Source organism: Micromys minutus (genome assembly GCF_963924665.1).
Source record: "Micromys minutus genome assembly, chromosome: 12".
NCBI classification, from domain to species: Eukaryota; Metazoa; Chordata; class Mammalia; order Rodentia; family Muridae; genus Micromys; species Micromys minutus.
In genome coordinates this window covers 58,708,978-58,730,914 of record NC_137981.1, presented here as the reverse complement: position 1 = coordinate 58,730,914, position 21,937 = coordinate 58,708,978, and the positions used below count along the sequence as shown (strand labels likewise).

General features: G+C 46.1%; 1 protein-coding gene and 1 pseudogene across 2 annotated transcripts in view; one reads left to right on the top strand and one right to left on the bottom strand.

The window, feature by feature from the left end:
- Positions 1-1,019: 1,019 nt before the first annotated feature.
- TNFRSF19 (TNF receptor superfamily member 19) overlaps positions 1,020-21,937 on the bottom strand; it is an 80,576-nt gene continuing 59,658 nt past the window's right edge. Inside the window, exons 6-10 of the mRNA XM_080925918.1 lie at positions 8,898-9,062; positions 7,769-7,894; positions 6,281-6,386; positions 5,180-5,579; positions 1,020-1,338 (exon numbers count right to left, since the gene is read on the bottom strand). Coding sequence (XP_080782044.1) covers positions 1,330-1,338; positions 5,180-5,579; positions 6,281-6,386; positions 7,769-7,894; positions 8,898-9,062 — 806 coding nt within the window. The 3' untranslated portion in view covers positions 1,020-1,329. The remainder of the gene's footprint in view (positions 1,339-5,179; positions 5,580-6,280; positions 6,387-7,768; positions 7,895-8,897; positions 9,063-21,937) is intronic.
- Positions 12,550-13,573, top strand: LOC308428005 (nucleolysin TIAR-like; annotated as a pseudogene). The gene has a single exon. The product of its transcript is annotated as a nucleolysin TIAR-like (transcript).

The following is a 21,937-nucleotide window of genomic DNA, read 5'->3' as shown; positions in this document are numbered from 1 at the left end:
ATAAGAAAAAGTCTAGGAAGATAACATCTATGTTTGGTACTAGTGAATTCTATCACACCAATGCTCCCAGACAGGGCTAAGTGTGAATGGGACAGAGCAACAGCAGAGGCTTGAAAGGCTGAGGTCAGATCTGCCCAAGTCAGTTCAAACTGGAAACCAAGGATATCCTGCTTAACAAAGCCGTAAGGCAAAGGATGAAGAGAAATGAGCCCCAGTTCTTCCTTGGCCTTAGAGATTGTTCTGGAATCTGTCTAAATGCTGTCATGGAAGAGGAATACCTCCCACAGCACCCCTACATCAGAATGCTGTATCTCAAAGCCTTGGTTAGATGAAGAGGGCACCGGTGACCCTGTCCTTCCTAACTCTGCCAACAATGCTCTTCCACGTCTGGCTCTAATGTGCAGGGCGTTCTCACTGAAGGGCTCTTCAGACGTGTGCTCGCAGCAGACGTGTGCTGAAGCCTTTTGTACAAGCTCAGGTGTGGATCATGTGTTCCTAGACTCATCACTATCTCTCCTTTCTGTAGAACTCGGGGCCTTGGAAGTTCAGAACGTGGCAGGCCACGCTAACGCATGCTCACAGCCAGGCTTCAGGATATGCATAGTAGGTGGTTTTAAAGTGATGCCCTCTCCCCTTCTATCTCCCTTCCCCCCAACCTGTCACATTCTTAACCACATTCACAGCTACTTTCAATAACACGGCCTCCTCTCCTGTCAACCTTGTTGTATATTCATGGGGAAGAGGCCAAAGGAACTGCTCGTAACCAACAGGCCAGTCAAGGTCACCAAACTGCAATTCAGGCAGGGCTCCAAAGCCCCAACAAACCACTGACGTATACCATTCTGCTGGTTAGAAAGTGCCTTTCTTCAACAGAACCCCCCCCCCCCCCAGAGCTCTGTCTAAAATCTAAGAAAGTCATCTGCTAAGGCTTTTTCACAGGGTAGTGGATTATTTCTACAAGAGAATGTCTATGAAAGTTTATACTCTGGGTCTTGGGAAACCACATTCATCATGAACATAAGAAGGAGCCAGGCTGGGTCCTGCCATGCCCACAGTCTCACTGGGTCCTTTAGATTGGCCCCAGCTAAGGTTCTTGTTTAGAGAAGAAGCGCAGGTCCCAAGGCCTCCTACATCTCTTCTTGCTTCTAGCTGGGGTTTCCGCTTACAGTTGGTCTGGCTCAGAAGCTAGTGGCTGAGAGGATGGAGATGCTGCCAGTTTGCTTCAGATTTATTTTTGCTTCCAGACACCACAGAAGGTCAAGACTGTAAAGTCTGTAAGCCTCGCCACGGTGTGTCCAGACCCACACCTCCACACCGGGAAGATGGCCTTCAGGCATCCTAAAACAGCAACAGAGAAAAAGCTTCAAAAGTGATGTCTTCTACGTTAAACCTGCCCCCCAGTCATGCTAACACTGATTGTGCACAGCTGAGGCTAGTAGTATCACGCACCCAAGCACCCCATGTGTCCTCGAGGAAGGTAATAATTTTGCAACAATACAAGTACCAGTATGTAACCCATAATAATCACAATGACTTAAAAAGAATGATTCTTTTGTTCATCAACCTCACAGGAACACTTGAAGACACTGCGTCAGTGGGGCTTCCTAAAGGATTCGTAGCTAAGTCATTCACGGCCTCCAGAAATGGAGGTGGCCAGTGAATATTGTCACTTTGTCACCTCAGTCACAGAACCTCAGTCTTCCACTCCTGGCAGACGTCTGCAAAGAGTGAGGGAACAGGACGGCTCTCTGCAGTCTCCCTGGAATGGACAGCCTTCTTGAGACAATTATCCTCAACAAAGGGCTGCATCACAGAAATGACGGCCCCCCTTCCAAAGGGGAGCGGGCATCAGCCGCCTGTGTGCTGGAAGACGCTAGAGCCTCGCTCTCACACACTGCCCCTCAGCATCGCCAATTCGCAGGTAACGTAGGTAAAGCTAAGGAAAATGTCTCTGGGTAAAGAAGTAATCTAGAAACCAGAGTACTGGAGTCTGTCTGAACACCGGGAGACGGTCTTTACCGGATGAGTTGACCAACTGATGCAACAGGAACAAACGTGTTGGCTCCACCGAAGGAAGCCAGCCATCTTCCTTTGATCACATGCAAAGAGCAGACAGGTAGACTGGAGAACTGGGTAGTCCTCTCAGAGCTTCTCCTACTTTCTGCTGAGCTATTTTGGTTTGTTTATTGTTTATTGTTTTGAGTTGGGGGATGCTTGTGTCTTGAGCACATATGAGGTCAGAACACAGGAATCAGTTTTTCCTTCCATCAAGGGTCAAACTCAGGTCATCAGACTTGGCAGCAACCACCTCTCCCACATACTGACATCCACATCACTGTTGACGTTAAATGATGCTTAAAAAGTACCACTAAGAGGGCCTGCACTATAGCTCTGCGCCGTGCACAGAGTTTGATCCCTAGAAGCCGGGGAGGAGAGAACAGATTCCTGCAAATTGTCCTCCGACTTCCACATGCACTTCTCAGCTCCAACAACAGCAACAACAAAATAAAAATAAAGTTTTAAAACCACCAGGCAAGCTTTTCCTGAAAGGAAACAAGCTAGCTTTCTTCTCTCAAATATCTCAACAACAGACACTACACATGCCTCAGCTCTGTTCCCTTCTGCCCGGATGGGCACAGGGAGAATAGAATTTAACAGACTCGTGGAGGCTAAAGACAGCTCTAATACCTGTATGTCTGGAACACCTCTCACACCTATACACTCATCCTAAAACACCCACAGAACACCAGTGTGTAACAATACTGGTTCGGGAAACAGATTCATCATGCTCTGGAAATCATAGCCTCACAGCAGGGCTGGAACTGCACTCAGAGGGAGTAATAAAGCCCTTTCTGAATTCTACACGAGTTCATGCTATGGAGCCAAGTCAACTAAGGATCACCTTAAAACCGGACACAATGGGGGCTGGAGAGATGGCTCAGAGGTTAAGAGCACTGACTGCTCTTCCAGAGGTCCTGAGTTCAATTCCCAGCAGCCACACGGTGGTTCACAACCACCTGTAATGGAATCTGATGCCCTCTTCTGGTGTGTCTGAAGACAGCTACAGTGTGCTTACATACATAAAATAAATAAATCTTAAGAAAAACAAAAACAACAAGAAAAACAGACACAATGATCTACATGCTCCATGCTTTGTTTCCTGATAGGAAGCTGCTGAAGAAAAAAAATCATTTTTGTTTGATTTTATTGGCTTTAAAAAAAAAAAAAACAAAGTCTTGCTATGTAGCCCATGAAACTGTCCAGCTCACTGCTCACTGTACGCCTTAGGCTGGCCTTGAACTCATGATGATCCTCCTGTGTGCCTACCTCATTTGGAAGTATCGAAGCATTTCTACCTGGAAGGAAATGTGAACCGCTTCTCTGAATGCACTAGTCAGAAAACAGCAGAATTAAGTTAAACACCCTGCTGCCGTGAGCCCGTGAAGAGGCCAGTGTGTGTAGACTTCAGTCTTGTAGATTCAGTAAGGACACCTGAAGAGGAAGGACTTTTCAGAATCCAGAAGGGAGTCTTTTAAAACGGGCTCAGAAATGTTGGTTTCATTTCGATTGTAGTGGGGATATGGAAATAGTTTACATTCTAGAAATTCTTTTCCTGGATTCACAATGTTCTCCTTAGATGTTTGTAATTACCTGTGGACTGTAAAATAGCTTATCTCAGAAAGTAACGTTTTCACTTACAAGTATTTGGGTTGAAGGTTATTTTTATGTAGATGGTGATATTTATTTGAGCTGTCTCTCCTTACTGCCATTCGTGAGAGCTAGTTTGATGTCAGCTTTACACAAGCTAGAGTCACTTGGGAAGATCATCAACTGTGAAAATGTCCCATCCCCACTGGCCTGTGCGCCAGTCTGTAGACTTTTTATTAATGATGTGGGAGAGCCCAGATAACTATGGTGGTGACTCCCCTGGGATGGTAGTTCTGGGTTCTATAGGAAGGCAGACCGAACAAGCCAGTAAGCAGCACCCCTCCATGGCTCATGCTTCAGCCCCTGTCTCCTGCCCTATTGAGTTCCTGTCTTGACTTCCTTCAGCAATGGAGTGTAACCTGAGAGTTGTTAAGCCAAAGTCGGCCCTCTCTTCCCCGAGTTGATATTGATGATGATGAGTCCAGCTTTTCCTCGCCCCACCCCCTCTGTCATGTTACATTTCTCCTTTCTCTTTACTCCCTCCAAAAATCACCCTTATACCTCTCTGCACCTCCTTCAAATTTCTGACTTTTTATTGTTATTACATGCACATGTGTATTTGTATATACATATACATTCCTAAGTATAACCTGTTCAGTTCATACAATCTTACTTGTATGTATGTTTTCAGGGCTGACCATTTGGCACTGGCCAATAAGCTGGTGTGCTCTGCCCTAAGGAGGACCACCTCTCCACTCCCAGCCTTCCTGTGTTCTTCCCTGGGGAGGACCACCTCTCCACTCCCAGCCTTTCATGTGCTCTGCCCTGGGGAGGACCACCTCTCCACTCCCAGCCTTCCTTGTGCTCTGCCCTAAGGAGGACCACCTTTCCACTCCCAGCTTTCCTTGTGCTCTGCCCTAGGGAGGACCACCTCCCCACTCCCAGCCTTCCTCCATTGTCTGTAGTCCTTTATGTAGGGCTGAGGCCTCATGGGCTTTTCCCCATACAGTTTGTCATTGCTGCTGGTGTCATCCTTGTGTTTGGGTAGTCATGTTGCTGAGACGTTTTGGAAATGGCTTCTTATGTCATTAGGAGACACAGCCTCACAGAAAACTCCCTGACTCTTACAATCTCTCTGACCCCTCTTCTGCAAGGTTCCCTGAGCCATAGGTGCAGGACTGTTTGGTAGGTGTTTCCACGTGTCAGTAATAGAAACCCTAGGACACCATTAATAATAGAATCTAAGGTGTGCTTGCAAACATGTTTTCTTGAGACAGGGTCTTGTCGTCCTTGTCAGGAAGCACTCACACCGAGTAGTCAGATTTAAGAAGACAAGGAAGAGTGTGTATGCCCTTCATGTTCCCACTAAATGGCTCTGTTTGTTCAAGAAAAAACTCTTCTCTTTTATGTATATAAAATACTGTATAAGAAATAGTAAAATAAAGCCATCCCTTGTCTACCTTTCCAGATTTCAAAGTGAGAACAGAGGTTGGTGAGGCCAGGCTCACACTGAAAGCCATCATTGTCTTACCTGGAAGGCTGTGGGCGTGGCTAGATTCAGGTTTTCACTGCCTTCCCAGTCTTCTCTGCTTGGAGTCCTTTGAGCATCCTGAGCTAGGGTCTGCTCCCGGACCACATCGATATCACCATATCTACGTGAGTCAGTAGTTTCTAAAAACTTTCCAGAAGAATCTGGAGCAGCTGTCCCAGCCAGATCCTGGCCGCCATTGGAATCCAGAGATGCTGAGCTTTCATTTTCGGGACTGAGGGAAATGTCTTCTCCAGTAAGTTCAGGATAAGAGTCACAGAGAGGGCTGTCACCACCCAGAGGGTTCTGTATCAGAGGCCAGGCGTCAGAGAACTCAGCACAGATGGAACGGGAAACAGACCCGAAGAAGACTGGCATCATGTCCCCCACAGAAGCCGCGTTTCTGAACATACATCCGAAAGATTTGTAAGTGTTGTACAGTGACAAAAAAACCATTATTACCACAGAAGAGCGTTTCAGCTGTAATTTCAACATACTAAGAATCCTAGTGTTGCTGTTTTATATTTGCCTCAGTGGGGTTACTGAACCTACTCCATTGACCTTAAAATTGATTTCTATACCGATTTCTAATTAATGTAAGCATATTCAATGCCTAACACCTCCATCTTCTTATTCTTAATTGAGTTTTTGGGATTGCTGCTCCAGTACAGCACAGAAATGTCAGGAATAGAAGCTGGGAGAGAGCTGAGCAGTTAACCCTGTGCACACACTGTTCCCGAGGCCTGGTCTCAGTTCCCTGCACCCAAACCAGGAGACTTACCGCCACCTGTAACACGGCTCATCTGACCCTGTTGGCCTCTGAGGGCATCTGTACTTGTGTATGCATGCTTACACGCAGAAACACACACACATACTTTAGAGGAATGTAAGATAAAAACTGAGGTGAACAGGGAGAAAGTGCCAGAAGGTGGTACTGGCTATCAACCACCTCAGGCCCCTGAAATCCCTGCAGGGGACTCACTCAGATTCAAAGAAGTCATCGGTAATGCTTAAGAGGCAGAGCTCTAGTTTAACCCAAAGCTGGTAAACCAGGATACATGTTTGCAAACAGGAACATACACTGTTGACTGGAAGGGTGGTTACCTCTCCTGAAGGGCAGCCGTAGAATGCAGCCCACAGCCAAGTGCAGCAGCTCGGGCAGAGCTTCGGGCTTCCTCACAGCACAAGGACGGAATCAGGTGAACAGGCCCTGAGAAAGGCAGAAAAACGTGAGGCAAGGGGCTTTCTTTTTTCCCCCTGAACTTTCTGTTCATTCCAGCTAAGCCTTGCTCCCTTAGAAAGGTAGCTGATCCCATCTGGGCGGCTTGTTCAGCAGAAGGAGGAACTCAAAGGTCAAATACAAGCAGTCCATTGGAGTCCAGACTGAAGCAAGAAGACAGCTTGGGCTGTCCAGTGAGACCAGTCAGGAAGGAGGGGACAAGGGGGACACATTCTCATTCCATGTGTGACATACGGGACCAACATGGTCCATTCTGCAACATCACTAAGAGATACTGGGTTCCAAGAGGCCAGCCCAACCTCCCTGGAATACTAGCAACAAGGTAGATGATAGTACCCAAGGATAACTTCATAGGCACCACGCCCAGATGAACCAGACACTCAGGACAACAGAGAGGGCTACTGAATGCCACCAGAAGCACTATTAGCCATGTAGAGTTTTAGTGCAGGAGGTCATCTGCTGAGGCCTGGACTAGGCCATGAAGTAGAAACCTCTGGTCAGTGACAGAGAGCTGGTGGAGGAGTCATGTCACCTTTGCCTGCTTGGGTCTCAGCATTTCCACCTGTGTTAACTTTCCTTAATGGCTATTTCCAGCCACAGGCCGTGAGACCAGCAAGGCTGGACCCTGATGAGAACCTCTCCTTCCCCTCTTCCTCACAGAAGTCATTGAAACCAGACACACTAGTGTTTGGTTTGACTTGACCAGGTAACCAAGGCGTACTGGTTCTGTTGTCAACTTGACACAGGGAAGAGTTAGTTTTCTGAGAGGAGAGAACCTCAGTTGAGAAGATGCCTCCATAGGCTGGGTCTGTAGGCAAAGCCTGTAGGACATTTTCTTAGCTAATGATGGTGAAGAGCCCAGACTACTGTAGGTGGTGCCATCCCTGGACTGGTGGTTCTGGTTTCTATAAGAAAGTGGGCTGAACAAGCCAGGAAGCAGTTCCCCTCCATGGCTTCTGCACCAGTCCCTGCCTCCAGATTCTTGCACTATTTGAGTTTCTGCCTTGACTTCCCTTGATGTACCCTGATGTGAATGTGTGTGCGCCACATAAACCCTTTCTTCCTGAGCTGCTCTTGGCCATGGTGTTTCAGCACAGCAACAGCAGCCCTGCCTCTGCACATAGATGGCAGCCCGTCCTCTCACAGCAGGAAGAAGTGACTGTAAGTGACACTGACTTCAAATGAGGAGACTTGGAACACCCAAACCACAGGCGGCAGAGGGAAGTCACACAGTCGCGTCAGACTGAAAAGAATCAGCCTGGGACCTGCTGCCACCCGTTCCGAAGCATCAGAGCTGCTCTTGGCAATGCCCGATGTGACAGTCCCACTCCGCTTCCCCGGTCCCAACTCACCATATGTCTGGGCTGAGTCCCGGTAATACTGACAACACACTCTGTGGGCACAGTGGCGGAGCCGAGGCTGGTCAAAGCACGACAGCTCAGAGTCACTGTACTGAACGTCCTGTGACCGCAGAGACCCTGGTGAAGAGGAGAGATTCACAGTCAACACTTCTCCAGAAGAAGCCAGGCACCACCCTTGTATTTTTAAAGGGCCAACACCATTATGCATGTGTTCCTTCCGTGTACCCCAAGATACTCTGAAGACAGTAAACTGAAAACTCCCTGCACGCCAACCAAACATGACTGCTTGGTCTAGAATAACTTATTCTGAACCATAACACTTCTCTGAGCCTACACTGAGCAAACTCAAGCAATACAAAGCCTATGTCATTATCACCCCCCACCCCACACACACTTAAACATTTTTAAAAATTATTTATGTGTAAGGGTATTTTGCCTGCATGCATATCTGTGTACCACATGCATGCTCCGTGCTCATGAAGGTCAGAGAGGGCATGAGATCCCCTGGGAGGGGACTTACAGACACTTGTAAGGTGCTATGTAGATGCTGGGAATTGAGCCTTCCTCCTGAAGGTCGGCCCTGATCTTAACCACTGAGCCATTTCTCCAGTTCCCAGCCCTCATATTTTTTTGTGTGTGCTGGAAATTAAACCCCGGGGCCTTGCACATGATGAGCAAGTGCTCTACCACTTAACAACAGCCCAACCTGTTTCATACCAGTGTCTACATAATTTCCTGCATATGGGCTGAAAGCCAGAAGCAGAGTTGCTTTAGAGAAACAATTTCAGACCGTCATGGCATTGAAAAGCTGGGCCAAGTGGTAGCAGGCTGAGGCCTGCCTATTTCTTCTTATGCAGACTCACATATGGTTTAAAATAATTTGTTAAGAATATAGGGTATAGACAGTTTATATTTTTCCCTTGTAGCCTTGGGACATCACAGCCTTGCTAGCATCCCTGTGAGGCCCTAAAATTCCCAAAGAGACCTGTTTTCCTGCGTCTCGTGTTCTAAACACTGGTGACCCTATATAGGTCTTAGGCCTTAGCCAGGCCTCTTGTGAACCCTCGCGTGGCAACGCTAACAAGCTCACTTCACGGTGAGACAGAGGCCAGAGGCTTACAGCTGGGTTTCTTCTCCATGAACTGCCTCTTGCAGTAGATGACACAGAGGATGAGCAGGGCCAGCAGCACCGTGGCCAGAGCACTGCAGATGACTGCAGCAAGGGCTGTGTCCCGAGGGCTGGAGACCGTGGACGAGATCTTCACAAGGTTCACCTTGCTGGTACCTGAGAGTGACAGTAATAGGTCAGCATGCCCCCTGCAAGCCTGGACTTCCAAGCATGTCCAACCTCGTCTCATTGTGACCCTCACAGTCACATCCCCCAACCATGTAATCCAGTTACTAAGCAAGTTTATGGTCTGTTGCTGTTGTTGGACAACACTCAGCTATTCTTGGCTGTGCTCAGCCTGTGGGTTGTAGTCTGGACATACCAGGTTCGTATGGCCCATGGTCACTAGCTGTCTCTGTGAATGTGAGGTGGACTGGAGCTCAACAGAGTCACCCACCTCTCCTAAAGGAAAACCCATTTCTCTCATCCGACGGCTAACTTAGACTTTCAACTTGGCTGGATTAAGAAACACACAGGACATCAATGATGTACAATTGTGGGCAGTTCCATCCCATGTCCTGGGCCTTAAGTCGGAGACATATAGTTAAGCAGCAACATCCCGTTCTCTTCCCGACTCTATGTGAACAAGTAGCCTCATGTGGTGGGGAGATGCTCCCACAGACAGGCCTTGGTGGACTGTATCCCTGCCATAAACCCAAACAAGCACTTCCTTCCTTAAGCTGCTTTTGGCCAGGCACTGGGTGGTAGCCATGGGCACAGTGACTACTGTATTCCCCAAGTCTTCCTACCTGCTGCATCTGTCCGCTCTTCCCACGCTACCACAGACCTCTCCCTCTGCTGTCACTCGCTGGGCAATGCTGTTCACCAAACCAAATTTGCAAAAGCAACCCCCAGGGTTTCACACTCCCCCTCCCCGGCATTTTAACTGCTGATCCATCTCCCCAGGACCAACTCATGCTAATGGCTTTTATACATTAGGTTAAATTCTTTACGACCCTTTAGGATAAAACATAATGGAAACAGTAGTGTAAGAAACTATTGACTCAAGTTCTGTACAGCAAATAAATCCTGGTTAACCAGCTAACATGCACTGTGGTTTGACCTAACATCAAACACACACAGGCCTTCTCAAGCTGAACTCAACTTATCCCTAAGAACAAGGAGGCAACTGAATTTTACTACACCGAAAGACAACACAGAGCTTCCAGTATCGTCCCTGAAGCACACAGTATATAATTAGATACTGCCGCCACCACGGTGGAGAAGGACAAGTGAAGGGTGAACTAATGATGCTTTGGGTTTCCTCCTCTCGGTTTGAAGATCTTACCAGCACCATGTATGTTCTCCAGGGCATGAAGGTACTAATGTGGGTTTACATTGTAGACTCTCCCTCTGGGATCTGAACACAGCGGGCACATCAGGGCTCGTCGCTGATGCCGCGTTGTTTTGGCACAGGCGTTGTGGAACGCAACTGCAATGCGGGCATCTTACAGTATTTCTCAGTGGAGTGTTTTGCCCGCTTTACTTTTAGAGTTGTTTTGAGTAAGCTACCATTTATCCCGTTGCTTTTTCCCGACTCTCCCCTAACACTCAAAATCCAGATCGGCTGAAGATTTAGCACAGTTACTGATGAACGGCTTCTAGCCACGCTCCGTAGTTAACAATAAAAGCCGCTAGCAAAGAGCCCTTGTAGTTTCAGTGAGGCAAGAGCACAGCCCAGAGCAAAGGCTTTATCTTGTTCATCTAGACTGGTAAAAAAAAAAAAAAAAAAAAACCCACAATGACATTCAGCAATATGAAATCCAGATGTGCCCCGATTTGCCAACGAGTGAAATAGCTGGTTTTTCATCCACTTCATACCGAGCATTCCAAGGATGGATGAACAGAAGCCTGAGGCATTCACACTTTCTTCATTCTAGACTTTGATCTTTATTTTTAAATAAATGATAGAAATATCATTTCTTCTTTAAAAAAGATTTATTTACTTATTATATATGGGTACACTTGTAGCTGTCTTCAGACACACCAGAAGAGGGTATCAGATCTCATTACAGATGCTTGTGAGCTGGGAATTGAACTCAGGACCTCTGGAAGACCAGTCAATGCTCTTAACCACTGAGCCATCTCTCCAGCTCTAAATATCATTTCAAAACAAGAGTTCTCTGGTTTTTTCTGCCTATAGCCATGCCTATATTTTAGAAATTTTCCTGGCGGGAGGAAAGGGAAGAAGGACAGTGATACGATTCTATTTTCATTAGGATTTTGTAAAAATGTTTTTTCTCACCTCATCTTACTGTCTCTTGTGTGCATGAGTCTGAGCGTGCGTGTTATGGTGCAAAAGCAGAGATGAGAGGATGACTCACTGGTCAGCTCTTTCCTAATGAATGAGTTCTAGGAGGAGATGCAGACCTCGGCTCTCCAGGCTTGGCGGTGGACACCGTTTCTCTCTGAGCCGTCTTGTTCACCCAGGTTTTCTCATTGTAACAACATATGCACAAAGTTCTATGCTAGAGACACCAAGCAGATTCTCTATGCTGTCTGGTGATAGTGACCAATTCCAGAACACATTCAATACCAACATACTCCTTAAACCCAGCCCCTAAGCAATCCCTCTCATCCAGACCTGGACAAACAGACATTGAGCCATGACTCTGTTGCCATGACTCCGACTACTCCATGCGTTTCTGCATGGGTGGAATTGCACAATTCCTCATGACTGACTTACCAACATCTTCAAAGTTCATCTACAGTGTAGATGCCTCAGAGTTCACTTCTTTTAATGGTTGAATAATATCTCACTAAACGAATACACCATATTTGTTTATCCATGCATCTGATGATCTTTGTTTTTAACCCATGTAGGGTTATTTTGAGTAAGGCTGCCTTGAGCACTTATATACAAGCCTTTCCAATATATTTTAAAACTTTCCATAAGCATACATTGTAATTGTTCCATATATTCTCAGAGCATTAATTACTGAAATTATAAATAATTAAGCTTATATAAACACATCAGTCAAAATTATTTTCTGAACAAGAATGAGAGTACGAGCTTCAAAGTGGGGTGGACTTAGCCCATGGACGGATTTACAAGCACTAAATTTACTGAGAAATTTTGGATTCTGCCCTAAGGAGAAGGGAAGTACTTGACAATCCTGGAATCAACAGTCTCAAGTACATATGGGACAGTCACAAAGTAGGTGTCATCAAATTGGAATGCCTGATACCATACCCCATATCTTCAAAACACAGTGACATAAAATTAGAGATCACAGGACAAAGGGATCAGAAACACAAATACTGGGTATGTTAACACTATATTTCCAAATTAACAAGTCATAGGAGAAATGGCAAGGGAATTAGAAAGTAATTTGAGATGACTAAAAATACAATGCACCAAAATTTATAGGCTATGGCAAAAGCTGTACTATTCATGCCAATAAATGATTCCATTTCAGAAAAAAAAAAAGCCCCTGTTTGGAGCACGGTGTCCAGAGTGGGCTGAGATGAGCGGACCCAAGATCGGGGTTCAGTACCTTTTCCTCTGTCCCCAGCCGGTGCCCGGAGCCCCGCTTCCTTCAGCCCCCTGCACTCCGCAGCCCTGCCCTCCCCCCTGTCCCAGGATCACTCCATTGGACCCACCATGATAGAAGATGAGGGCAGCCCTGGACTCTATACACAGCATACAAGCAGTGACCCGCATTGCTTTGTGGAGCTTTATGAACAGAGATGCAGTGCTGTATTAGCTGCTGTGAATGGGAGAACATTTTGGGAAAGGAGGTCAAAGTAAATTGGGCAACAGCACCTAGTATCCAGAAGAAAGATACTTCCAATCATTTCCATGTGTTTGTTGGGCGCTGAGCCCAGAAATTACAACAGAAGACGTCAAATCAGCATCTTACCCTTTGGTAAGATATCGGATGCCTGGGTACTTAAAGACATGGCAACGGTTTTGTATCTTTTTATAACACACTGGATGCAGAGAATGCAACTGTACACATGGGGGTCAATGGTTGGGAGGTGGACGAATCAGAACCAATTGGGCCACACGTAAGCAGGTGCCCCTAACAGTACACAAGAAACTAACACTAAACAGGTGAGATTTGAAGACTAGAGAACCAGTCACATCCAAAAAACTGCTGTGTACTGTGGAAGAATTGCTTCAAGGCTAATAGATCAATTTACGAGACAAACATTTTCACCGTTTGGACAAATTACGGCAGTAAGAGTTTTTCCAGAGAAGGACTATTCGTCTGTCAGATTTTCAACCCATGAAAGTGCAGCCCGCGCTACTGTTTCTGTGAATGTGCTGCCATCGAAGGGCATGTGGTTAAATGCTATTGGCGTAAAGACTCTACTGATATGACTAAAAAAGTCCAACAGGTGTTACCACCCCAATAAACGTATTGACAGAAGGGTTGACTACAGTCAGCGGGGCCAGTGGAGCCAAGTGTGCGGAAACCCACAACAGTGTAGACGGTGTATGTATGACAAACGGGTGATGAGTACCTCCCTGTGGCTCACATGGGCAGCCGTGGAACCAATCACCTTCTGCTGCTTGGATGGGTGGATTTGGTGCTCAGCCCACTCAGGGACAAGCTCCTCTCCCTGCAATACCGCCTCCAAACCAAGCTGGGTGTGGAATGGCAAGTTTCCCCACACAGTGAGCTGGGACCCTAAACACAACTGTAACTCACCACAGGCTCTTGTGACACTCTGAAGACATGAAAGGTAAACACCGGAAAATGAAATACTTATTTTAAAAACTGAAATGTTTGGAACCTTTAGCACAGATTTGCTTGGTGAAGGACACGTGTCTTCTGGTTCTGCCTTTTTAAGGTCAGAAAATGAAGCGCAGAGCGTTTATGAGAACACAGAGAACAACAGTGGATCCACAGACTACACAACTAAGAACCTGTTCCATGGAGGCAAAGGTTAGTTACAGACATCGCTTAGCCAACTGATTAACCAACTATTCAATGAATCAACCAATATAAGAATAAAATGAAGGAGAAAAAAAACCTGCACACTAACCTCTATAAAGCAAATAAGTACATAAGCAAATAATAAATAAATAAATAAATAAATAATCACTTCACCAAATCTGGCATCTTTGCTGGTTTAAAACAAAGAAGCAACAGGCTCCCCGCCCCCCCAAGCAGCTAGAAACCACCGAGATATCGCACAGGTTAAATCCTCTGTACGAAGACTGAGTTCTTCTAAAATCAAGCAGCTAAAGTATCTACTTTTACCATCTCTACCCAGCATAGTATTTGGAGTCCTGGCCAGAGGAATTAGCCAAGAAAAACAAAACTAAGTAACCAACAAACTAGCATCCAAACTGCAAGGAAGGATTAAAACCACCTGCTTCCAAATGACAGGAGCATATATGTAGGAAACCATAGACATTATTAAAACGATCAGAAGGAGCAAATGAACTCAACAGATTTGCAAGGTACAAATAAATATGCAGTCAGCCATATTTTACATAGCGTTAGTAATGGATCTAAAAGAAAAGGGAGGCCAGGTGTGGGGGTGCTGGCCTCTCTTTCATCCTGCACTTGGGACACAGGGGCAGATAGAGCCTATGCTTTCTAGACCAGCCTGTTTGAAGTAGAACATTCCTGTTTAAAAATAAAACAAGCAGGAAGGAAGGAACAAAGGAAGGAAGGAAAAGCAAAGGAAAGAAAACAATTTTGTTTTCCAAGTTATCAAATACACTAAAGCCCTTAGAAACTCCGAACGCATGGCCCTCCCCACCAGCTGTAGAAACCGAGGACATGAAGCAGAGCCCAGATGGCTCCATATTTGTACAATGAAAACTATAAAATACCATTAAAAACACTTAAAAGCACAAAGAACACAGGGAGACTTGTTTTTGTTCAGAGGACCAGATTAACTCAGTGATCAGACCTGACTTCGAATCCCTACCAAACGACCTGCTGAGTGCAGCCACGGCAGAGGGGTGACTCATCGCGTCTGAATTCAGGAAACAAAAATGAGATTGGGAAGTGTATGTAACAAAACTTATGCGGGAAGTTTTTAATAAATAATTCTGTCATCTGAATCCATAAAGCTAGTTAAACAGGAAAGGTATTATTTTCCAAGTGAATGACCACAAGAGGGTTATAGACGAATTTGTTTGTTTTCCCTAAAAATTCTGTCTGTCTGTCTGTCTGTCTGCCTGCCTGTGCTTTTCTGCTTGCTGCTCTCACTGCTTACCAGCAGCTGAGGCTGGGGAGCAACAGCCAGTGAAGTGTCTGACGTCTGTACCTAGGACAGGCAGCTGTGCGCATGAGGAGGCACATCTCACTCCAGGGCTGTTTCCAGTTCATGCCTGGTACTGGTCTTAGCTTTTGAGCCAAGTGCATGGCAAAATTAGAGAGGTCACACCAGCGCGTCTCCTGCCCTGAGGAATGATCTGACGGCACACATGGACCTCTAGAGCCTGCTTGTCCTGCCCAGCTTCTCAGGCAGGACACTCTCCTCTTCATCAGTCACGTTCAAGCCAGGGACCTGAGGCAGAGCCTTTGTTTTAACGGTCAAGCCAGTGAGTGGCTCTTCAGTATTGTATTTTGAGGACACTCCTACCAACTACAGCTCTGTATATTCATCTCCTACTTGGATTTCTGTATTGTATCAAGTGTAAAGGAAAACCACTGTAGGTGAGGTCACAGGCAGAGCCAAGGACAAATAGCATCAATGCTAAGAGATGGAGGTTATTGAAGTTTCTCCTTATAACAGTTATTTTTATTTATTTTTTGGGGGGTGCACACAGAGAGGCCAGAAAATAGCTTGTGGAAGCTAGATTTTTTTTTTTCCTCAATAATGTGGGTTCTGGGAATCAAACTTGAGATGTCAAGCTTGGTAGTGTGCATCTTTACCACTGAGCTATCTTCTGGGTCCTTAATTTTATTTGTATTTGACAAAAAAAAAAAAAAAGTAGTTGTACGTATTTCTTGGCAATAAACTCTACTCTCTGCTGAAAGACATCTTAAGAGACATGATTGCAGTCAGAGTTCAAAGATGGTTCCCTGTGACTTTTCTGTCTTCTGGGTTCTCCAAGGGAAGGCCTGGCAACCCCCTGCATCGGGTGCGGTGCTGGGTTTCGTACAGCAGGTGGCTGTTATGAGGGGAGCTTCTTTGACGGCACTTTCCACTTGTTTCCAGCTAGAGCCTTGGCTCCGCACTCAGCTCTGATAAAGCTCAGAGAGAAACAAGGTGTATAGCTGATCCTGAACTAGCTAGAAGGATGTCAGTGTTTGAATTATAAAGTGTTGCAGTAAATATTAAATAGAAAGGCTTCACCTTTTATCGCCCACACCCCCGCAGTCTCACTCCGTGGACACCTACCTCTCTAGTGTGGAGCCGAGCACGTGAACTCTGTCTCTTGGTCCACAAGCCACACTCTCCACCAGGTTCCCTTCCCAGGTGGTTCACTCCACCCTCCCTGTTGCTTCTGTCCCAGGTGGATAAGGCCACCCCAGTGTGTTCCTTTCCTTCACTCCCCAGCACAAACATGACTCCAAAGCTTAGAAGCTTATCAAACGGGTTTATGTGTTAAATTCTCAATCCACAAACCCTGTACACAATAAGATTACATCCTATGGACAAAAATACAAACTGCCTTCTACATGAGATAAAATGACCCATAGAAACCCTTAAAAATGTTCATCTCTACCTGTCGCCAGTTAAGAGCACCTGGGTCTAGATCCTCCTTCTCCGGCTCCATCTTGATTCTTCCTTGAATCCTTCCTAGACCTTTCCCTGCCAATCTCTCTCCTGTCCAATCATGTATTACCTTAATATCAACCCACAATAAAGAACAGTTCTTTTAACTAGAATTAATGCACAAAGTACCATCAATCACTTTTGAGATAAATTAGTATAGAAACACCAAATGAAGAAGCAGGTTGGATGGAGCAAATACTTCTACAAACACATCTTAAAGTTAGGCTCCCAGCATCTGGTTTTACTAATGAAGAGGACAACTAGCAAATTGGTAAACCTTAAAAGCTGATAAGATGTCTTCGGGGCTCTGGGGTGGGGTTGGGGGGTGGGGGGCATATTTTGTGAAAATGCAAAGTACTGCTTGTTAATCAAGCTGATCATTTGCTCATGAGAAAACACAGAGGGAATTTTCCATCTGACTTAGACAGCTCCTGCGGACGCAAACCAAACATCTCATGGCACCTCACAAGCATGTATGGTAATTATGAGTTGGACAAAGATGAAAGAAGTTGATCTGGAAGCCTCCTTCCACGGGTCCACATGTGACATCAGCTAACCTTTATTTACTTCTTTAGCCTTCCCACTTTCTCTGCCTTTAAGTTTTCCTGGACTGTGCTGCACACTTAATGGTAGAGGCTTTGTGGCCAAGTCTGTGTTCAAATCCTAACAGTACCATTTCCGACCTGTGTTGCACCAGCAAATGATAACCTTGTGTGTCTTTATCAATAAAGTCAGGAGGTATCGATGGTTAGTAGGATGTCTGTGAGCACCTAGAAGAACACTGCTCTTGAAGGATCAGCATGTCTCATGACAGATGAAACATGTACTGGCTGGTTTTGTGTCAACTTGACACAAGCTGAGTTATCACAGAGAAAGGAGCCTCCCTTGAGGAAATGCCTCCATGAGATCCAGCTGTAAGGCTTTTTCTCAACTAGTGATCAAGGGGGAGGGCACAGCCCATTGTGGGTGGAGCCATCCCTGGGCTGGTAGACCTGGGTTCTATAAGAAAGCAGGCTGAGCAAGCCAGGGGAAGCAAGCCAGTAAGTGACATCCCTCTATGGCCTCTGCACCAGCTCCTGCTTCCTGACCTGCTTGAGTTCCAGTCCTGACTTCCTTTGGTGATAAACAGCAGGAAGTGTAAGCTGAATAAACCTTTTCTCCACAACTTACTTCTTGGTCGTGATGTTTTGTGCAGGAATAGAAACCCTGACTCAGACACCCCTTAAGTTCACCACAGTCTCCTCAGTATTTGGAACTGACATTGTTAAGCACTATGTTGTTGGAGCTCTGGAGTTCCATTACTGAAACCACCTCCTTAAAAAACACAACTGACCCAGAGAATGAGACAATTAAGTAGAAACATCTACTGCCTCCTGGAGGTGATGGAATGGGCTACGGGGAATTATTTGCTCCTCACATCCCCAAAGCCCTAGAAATTTAAGAAGCAAAACTAATGGTGGAAGTAAAGCAAGGGCATCTGCTCTGAAGGTTAAATCTCCTTTTCTATAGAAGACACAGATCCCACTACAGAGAACTTCACCAAGGTTACACAGGGACATTAAGCAATCCTCCAGAGCAATTAGTATAATGATCAATCTTTAAGAATTATTTGAATGGAAATGATAAAGCCACGACTAATAAAGTGTTTCCAGAAAGAGTTCCTTGACAGGCAAACCAGAACGTTTGGACTCCCCTGTCGGTTACAGAGCCAGTTCAGACAAGCTCAGTGAGGGCAACCTGCCAGGTGTTTAAGGGAACCCTGATGTTGAATATTTTCATTCAAGGAAGGCAAGCTACAGGCTAATTGTGGTCACCGTCAGCTTGACAAGATGGAGAGCCACCTGGAACATGTTCTTTCCCGGCAGGTCTAGAAGGTTAAACTGAGGTGGAAAAACGCACCCTGAATGTGGCCATGGCATGCCACAGGTTGAGGTCTTGGACTTAACAAGAAGGGGAAGGAGGGATGAGAAGCAGAATTCATCAGTCTGTTTTCAGGCAGCAGATACAATTAACCAGTGCCTTATGCACCAGCCACCATGCCTTCCCTACACTGACAGACATGGGATTCCTGACTCTATGCCCTTCCCCATTATGACGTGGGCTTCCAGTCACCAGGCCTCACGACTCTGATGGACATGAGATTCCCATCACCACACCTCCTACTCTGATGGCTGTGGTCGTTTCTCCTTTGGATTACTTTTGCCAGGCATTTTACTGTAGCAACAAGAAAGTGACCGATGTACTTCCTTTTCCCGGTCTTTAGAGAATAAAGGATATCACTACACCTGGGGACAGTTTCTCTATGAGATTCCTCTTTCCCAAACTGTAGCTATGTCCTTAGTAGACAGAACAAACTAGAAAAGATTTTCTTCCCCTAGTTTCACTGAGGCCATGATTCCTACAGTTTGACCGAACATCTCCTCCATTATAGTGAACTCCAACCTAACCTGATGTGTAGAAAGACTGTGCAACTTACTCTTGTGTCAAGTGCTGAGTCTCAGCCAATCACGACAGATTACAGGCAGTGCTCGAATAAGGCAGATAAAAGCTAGCACCCAGCAGGCTGTCTTTATGTAGATTTGTCAGAGGTTTGTCTTTTAATGGCTTAGATTGATTAACTGTAAATATTTAGAAATAATATAAAGATTAAGCAAAGACAAAAGTCTCCAAATCACATGTAGATTGGGAATGAAAGAAAAGGGGGTCAGGATGGATGGACATGAGCCTGGGAGAAAGCATCGAATGGAGATATCTGCATCTCTCAACCTAGTGTCTGTCCAGCCTACTTCAGTGTTCAGCTGTGCAGAGCTGAGGCAGTAAAACGGAGTGTATAATAATTCTCCTGGCACGAAAGTTAATGAGGTCACAAAAAGGGTCTGACGACAGTTAGCCAAGCAGCTGGGATCTGCTGGGTGAGTGACAGTCAGAACCTCTTGTACTTGGGAGGGAGAGGGGAAAACACACAGAGAGACGTTCTGGATAATTCCCCAGCCACAGAAGCATGTGTAACTCTGCAAAGATAGGCTACATATGAGAATCCTATCCAGCAGCGAGGACAGCTTTTACCCATCCCTTCCCTTCCTTCTCGGCTTAACCTTTCATTTTTAGCTGGAGAGAATCAAGCTGTCAATCAAGGCTAGGTACATTTTAGTAATCAAAGTTGTTGAGAGTAAGGTCAGAGAAGCCCAAGTCTCCCTAAGGGCATTAGGGTAGGGCTTCTGTGCTGTGAGGTCCTGCTGAGAGGGTTCACCACATGGTCTTTATTGTAGTGTCCTTTGATGCATCTCCTTTCAAATGACCAAAGCTTTTATGGCCAAATCACCCAGTCATTTGACAGAGAGCTGACCCTTCCCTTGTGCCCAGTGGCCTTGACTAGGGAACTGTCAATCATGCAGCCTCTTCTTTGACTCTTGATGGTGGGACAATAGCTTGGCCACTGCCCGGTTGCTTTTCTGAAACCATAGTAGCTGCAGAAACCCTGGCAGCTGTGGCTGCTGCTGAAGCCATGCCGCTGCTTGGGAGGCCATGGCTGCTCCAGGGAGCTACAGAGTCTCATGACCCCATTCATCTTTTCGCTGATCTTGGGCCCAGGACAGAGAACTTCCCTAGTGGCTCAGCAAAAAGTTTACTTGGAATACATCCGAGGGTCAAGACTGGTGGAATTACAAAGGCATGCGCCGGCCTGTTGTGCCTTCCTCTGTCTGCATATTTAATCTTAGTCTGGAAGCTTCTCTTCTATGAATGACTATACCCAGGTGTCTTAGCCACTGCTCCGGTGCTGGGAAGAGACGCCATGACCAAGGCAACTTTTACAAACGAAGTGTTTAATTGTGGGTTTGCTTACAGATTCAGAGCTTAGTCTGTGATCATCCTGGTGGGGAGGGTGGCAGCAGGCAGCCATGACTGGTACTGGAGCAGTAGCTGAGAACTTTACATCCTGATCTTCAGGCAGCAGGGACAGAGGGATGGAACCAAACATGGCTGGGGAAACCTCAGAGCCCACTCCCAGTGACATACATCTTCCAACAATGTCACGCCTGTAGATTGTCCTGAAGCTGTTTGTATTTTAATGTTAATTCCCCAAGAAGGGCTGCCTAGTCATATGACTCCAACTGAACCTTCCCATTTTAATTAGTAAATTAAAGGAAAGACAGTGACTGGGCGGGGCGAGGGAGGTGGAGAGAAGGGAGGTCTAAGAGGTCACTCGACAGAAGAAGATAGTAGCAACATGGAGCTTCCCAAGGACCAGCTAGACTCAAGTGGGATTTATTGGTGTTAAAAAGCTATGAACATTAAGAATTTTACAAGTCTAATATCTCATACAGAAGGGCAGCTTGTATCTTTGTCTATTTGATGCAATCTTGTTGTGTAGAGGGCTTGTGAATTGAGAGTTGAATATATAAACCTGTATGAAAAGCTATCGGGCTGTAGAGTTGTGTTTGTGGAATTTTTGGGGTAGAGAAATGCTCTGGAACAGAGGCAGAAAATAGGCGGTAGAAAACCGCCAGGGAAGGGAGTCACGTGGGCAGGCTTGGACTGTGAGGGCAGCTCGGACCAGGCAACAGAGGTGCGTGTGGCTCCAAACTAAAACCGGGTCTCAGGAGTGAGACCTTAGGGCCAATAGAGAGATAAACCAATTAATATATACTGTAACACACACCTACTCTAACAAAGCCACACCTCTCAATGGCCTGCTCTTCATAATGGTGGCCCAGGTAGCTCTTCAGAAGTGGGGAGGAGAAGGAACCATGACACCGGTGTCCTTCCCCACAAGAACTGTGGTCAGTCACTCAAAAGTACAGGGCCAGGCTATCAGGATACAAAATCACCACTGGCTCTGTCACAAAGTAGAGGTAAAGAGTTCCAAAATTCCTTCAAACTTGACTTTGGTTTTATTAGCATAAAAACGTTGATGGTTTCTACCTAGGGAACAAACACTAAATGCACTGCTAAGGGGCTGAGCTTAGGGTTCTTGCTTTTCCTCTAGTGGACAATAAGTTATAGATGGGCAAGATAGAGCCCCGGTCTCGTCTCTTCTGCATGTGTGCCTTGTGCAGTCCACACATAGACATGCTCGTGAGAGAAAGCTAGAGAGAACCAGTAGTTAGGGGCAGGGTGCGTATAACGGCCAGAGGTCAGCATTACTGACAAGGACTGAGGTGATGTGAAATGTATTCAGTTGGCAGTGTCCAGAAGGCTTGGAAGGAAGGTCCCGCGAGGGTGAGAGACCAGGAAGCACAGCCTGAGGTGAGGATGTGTAACCACAGGAGAGACTCGAGGCACGGGTGGTGTTGCCTGAG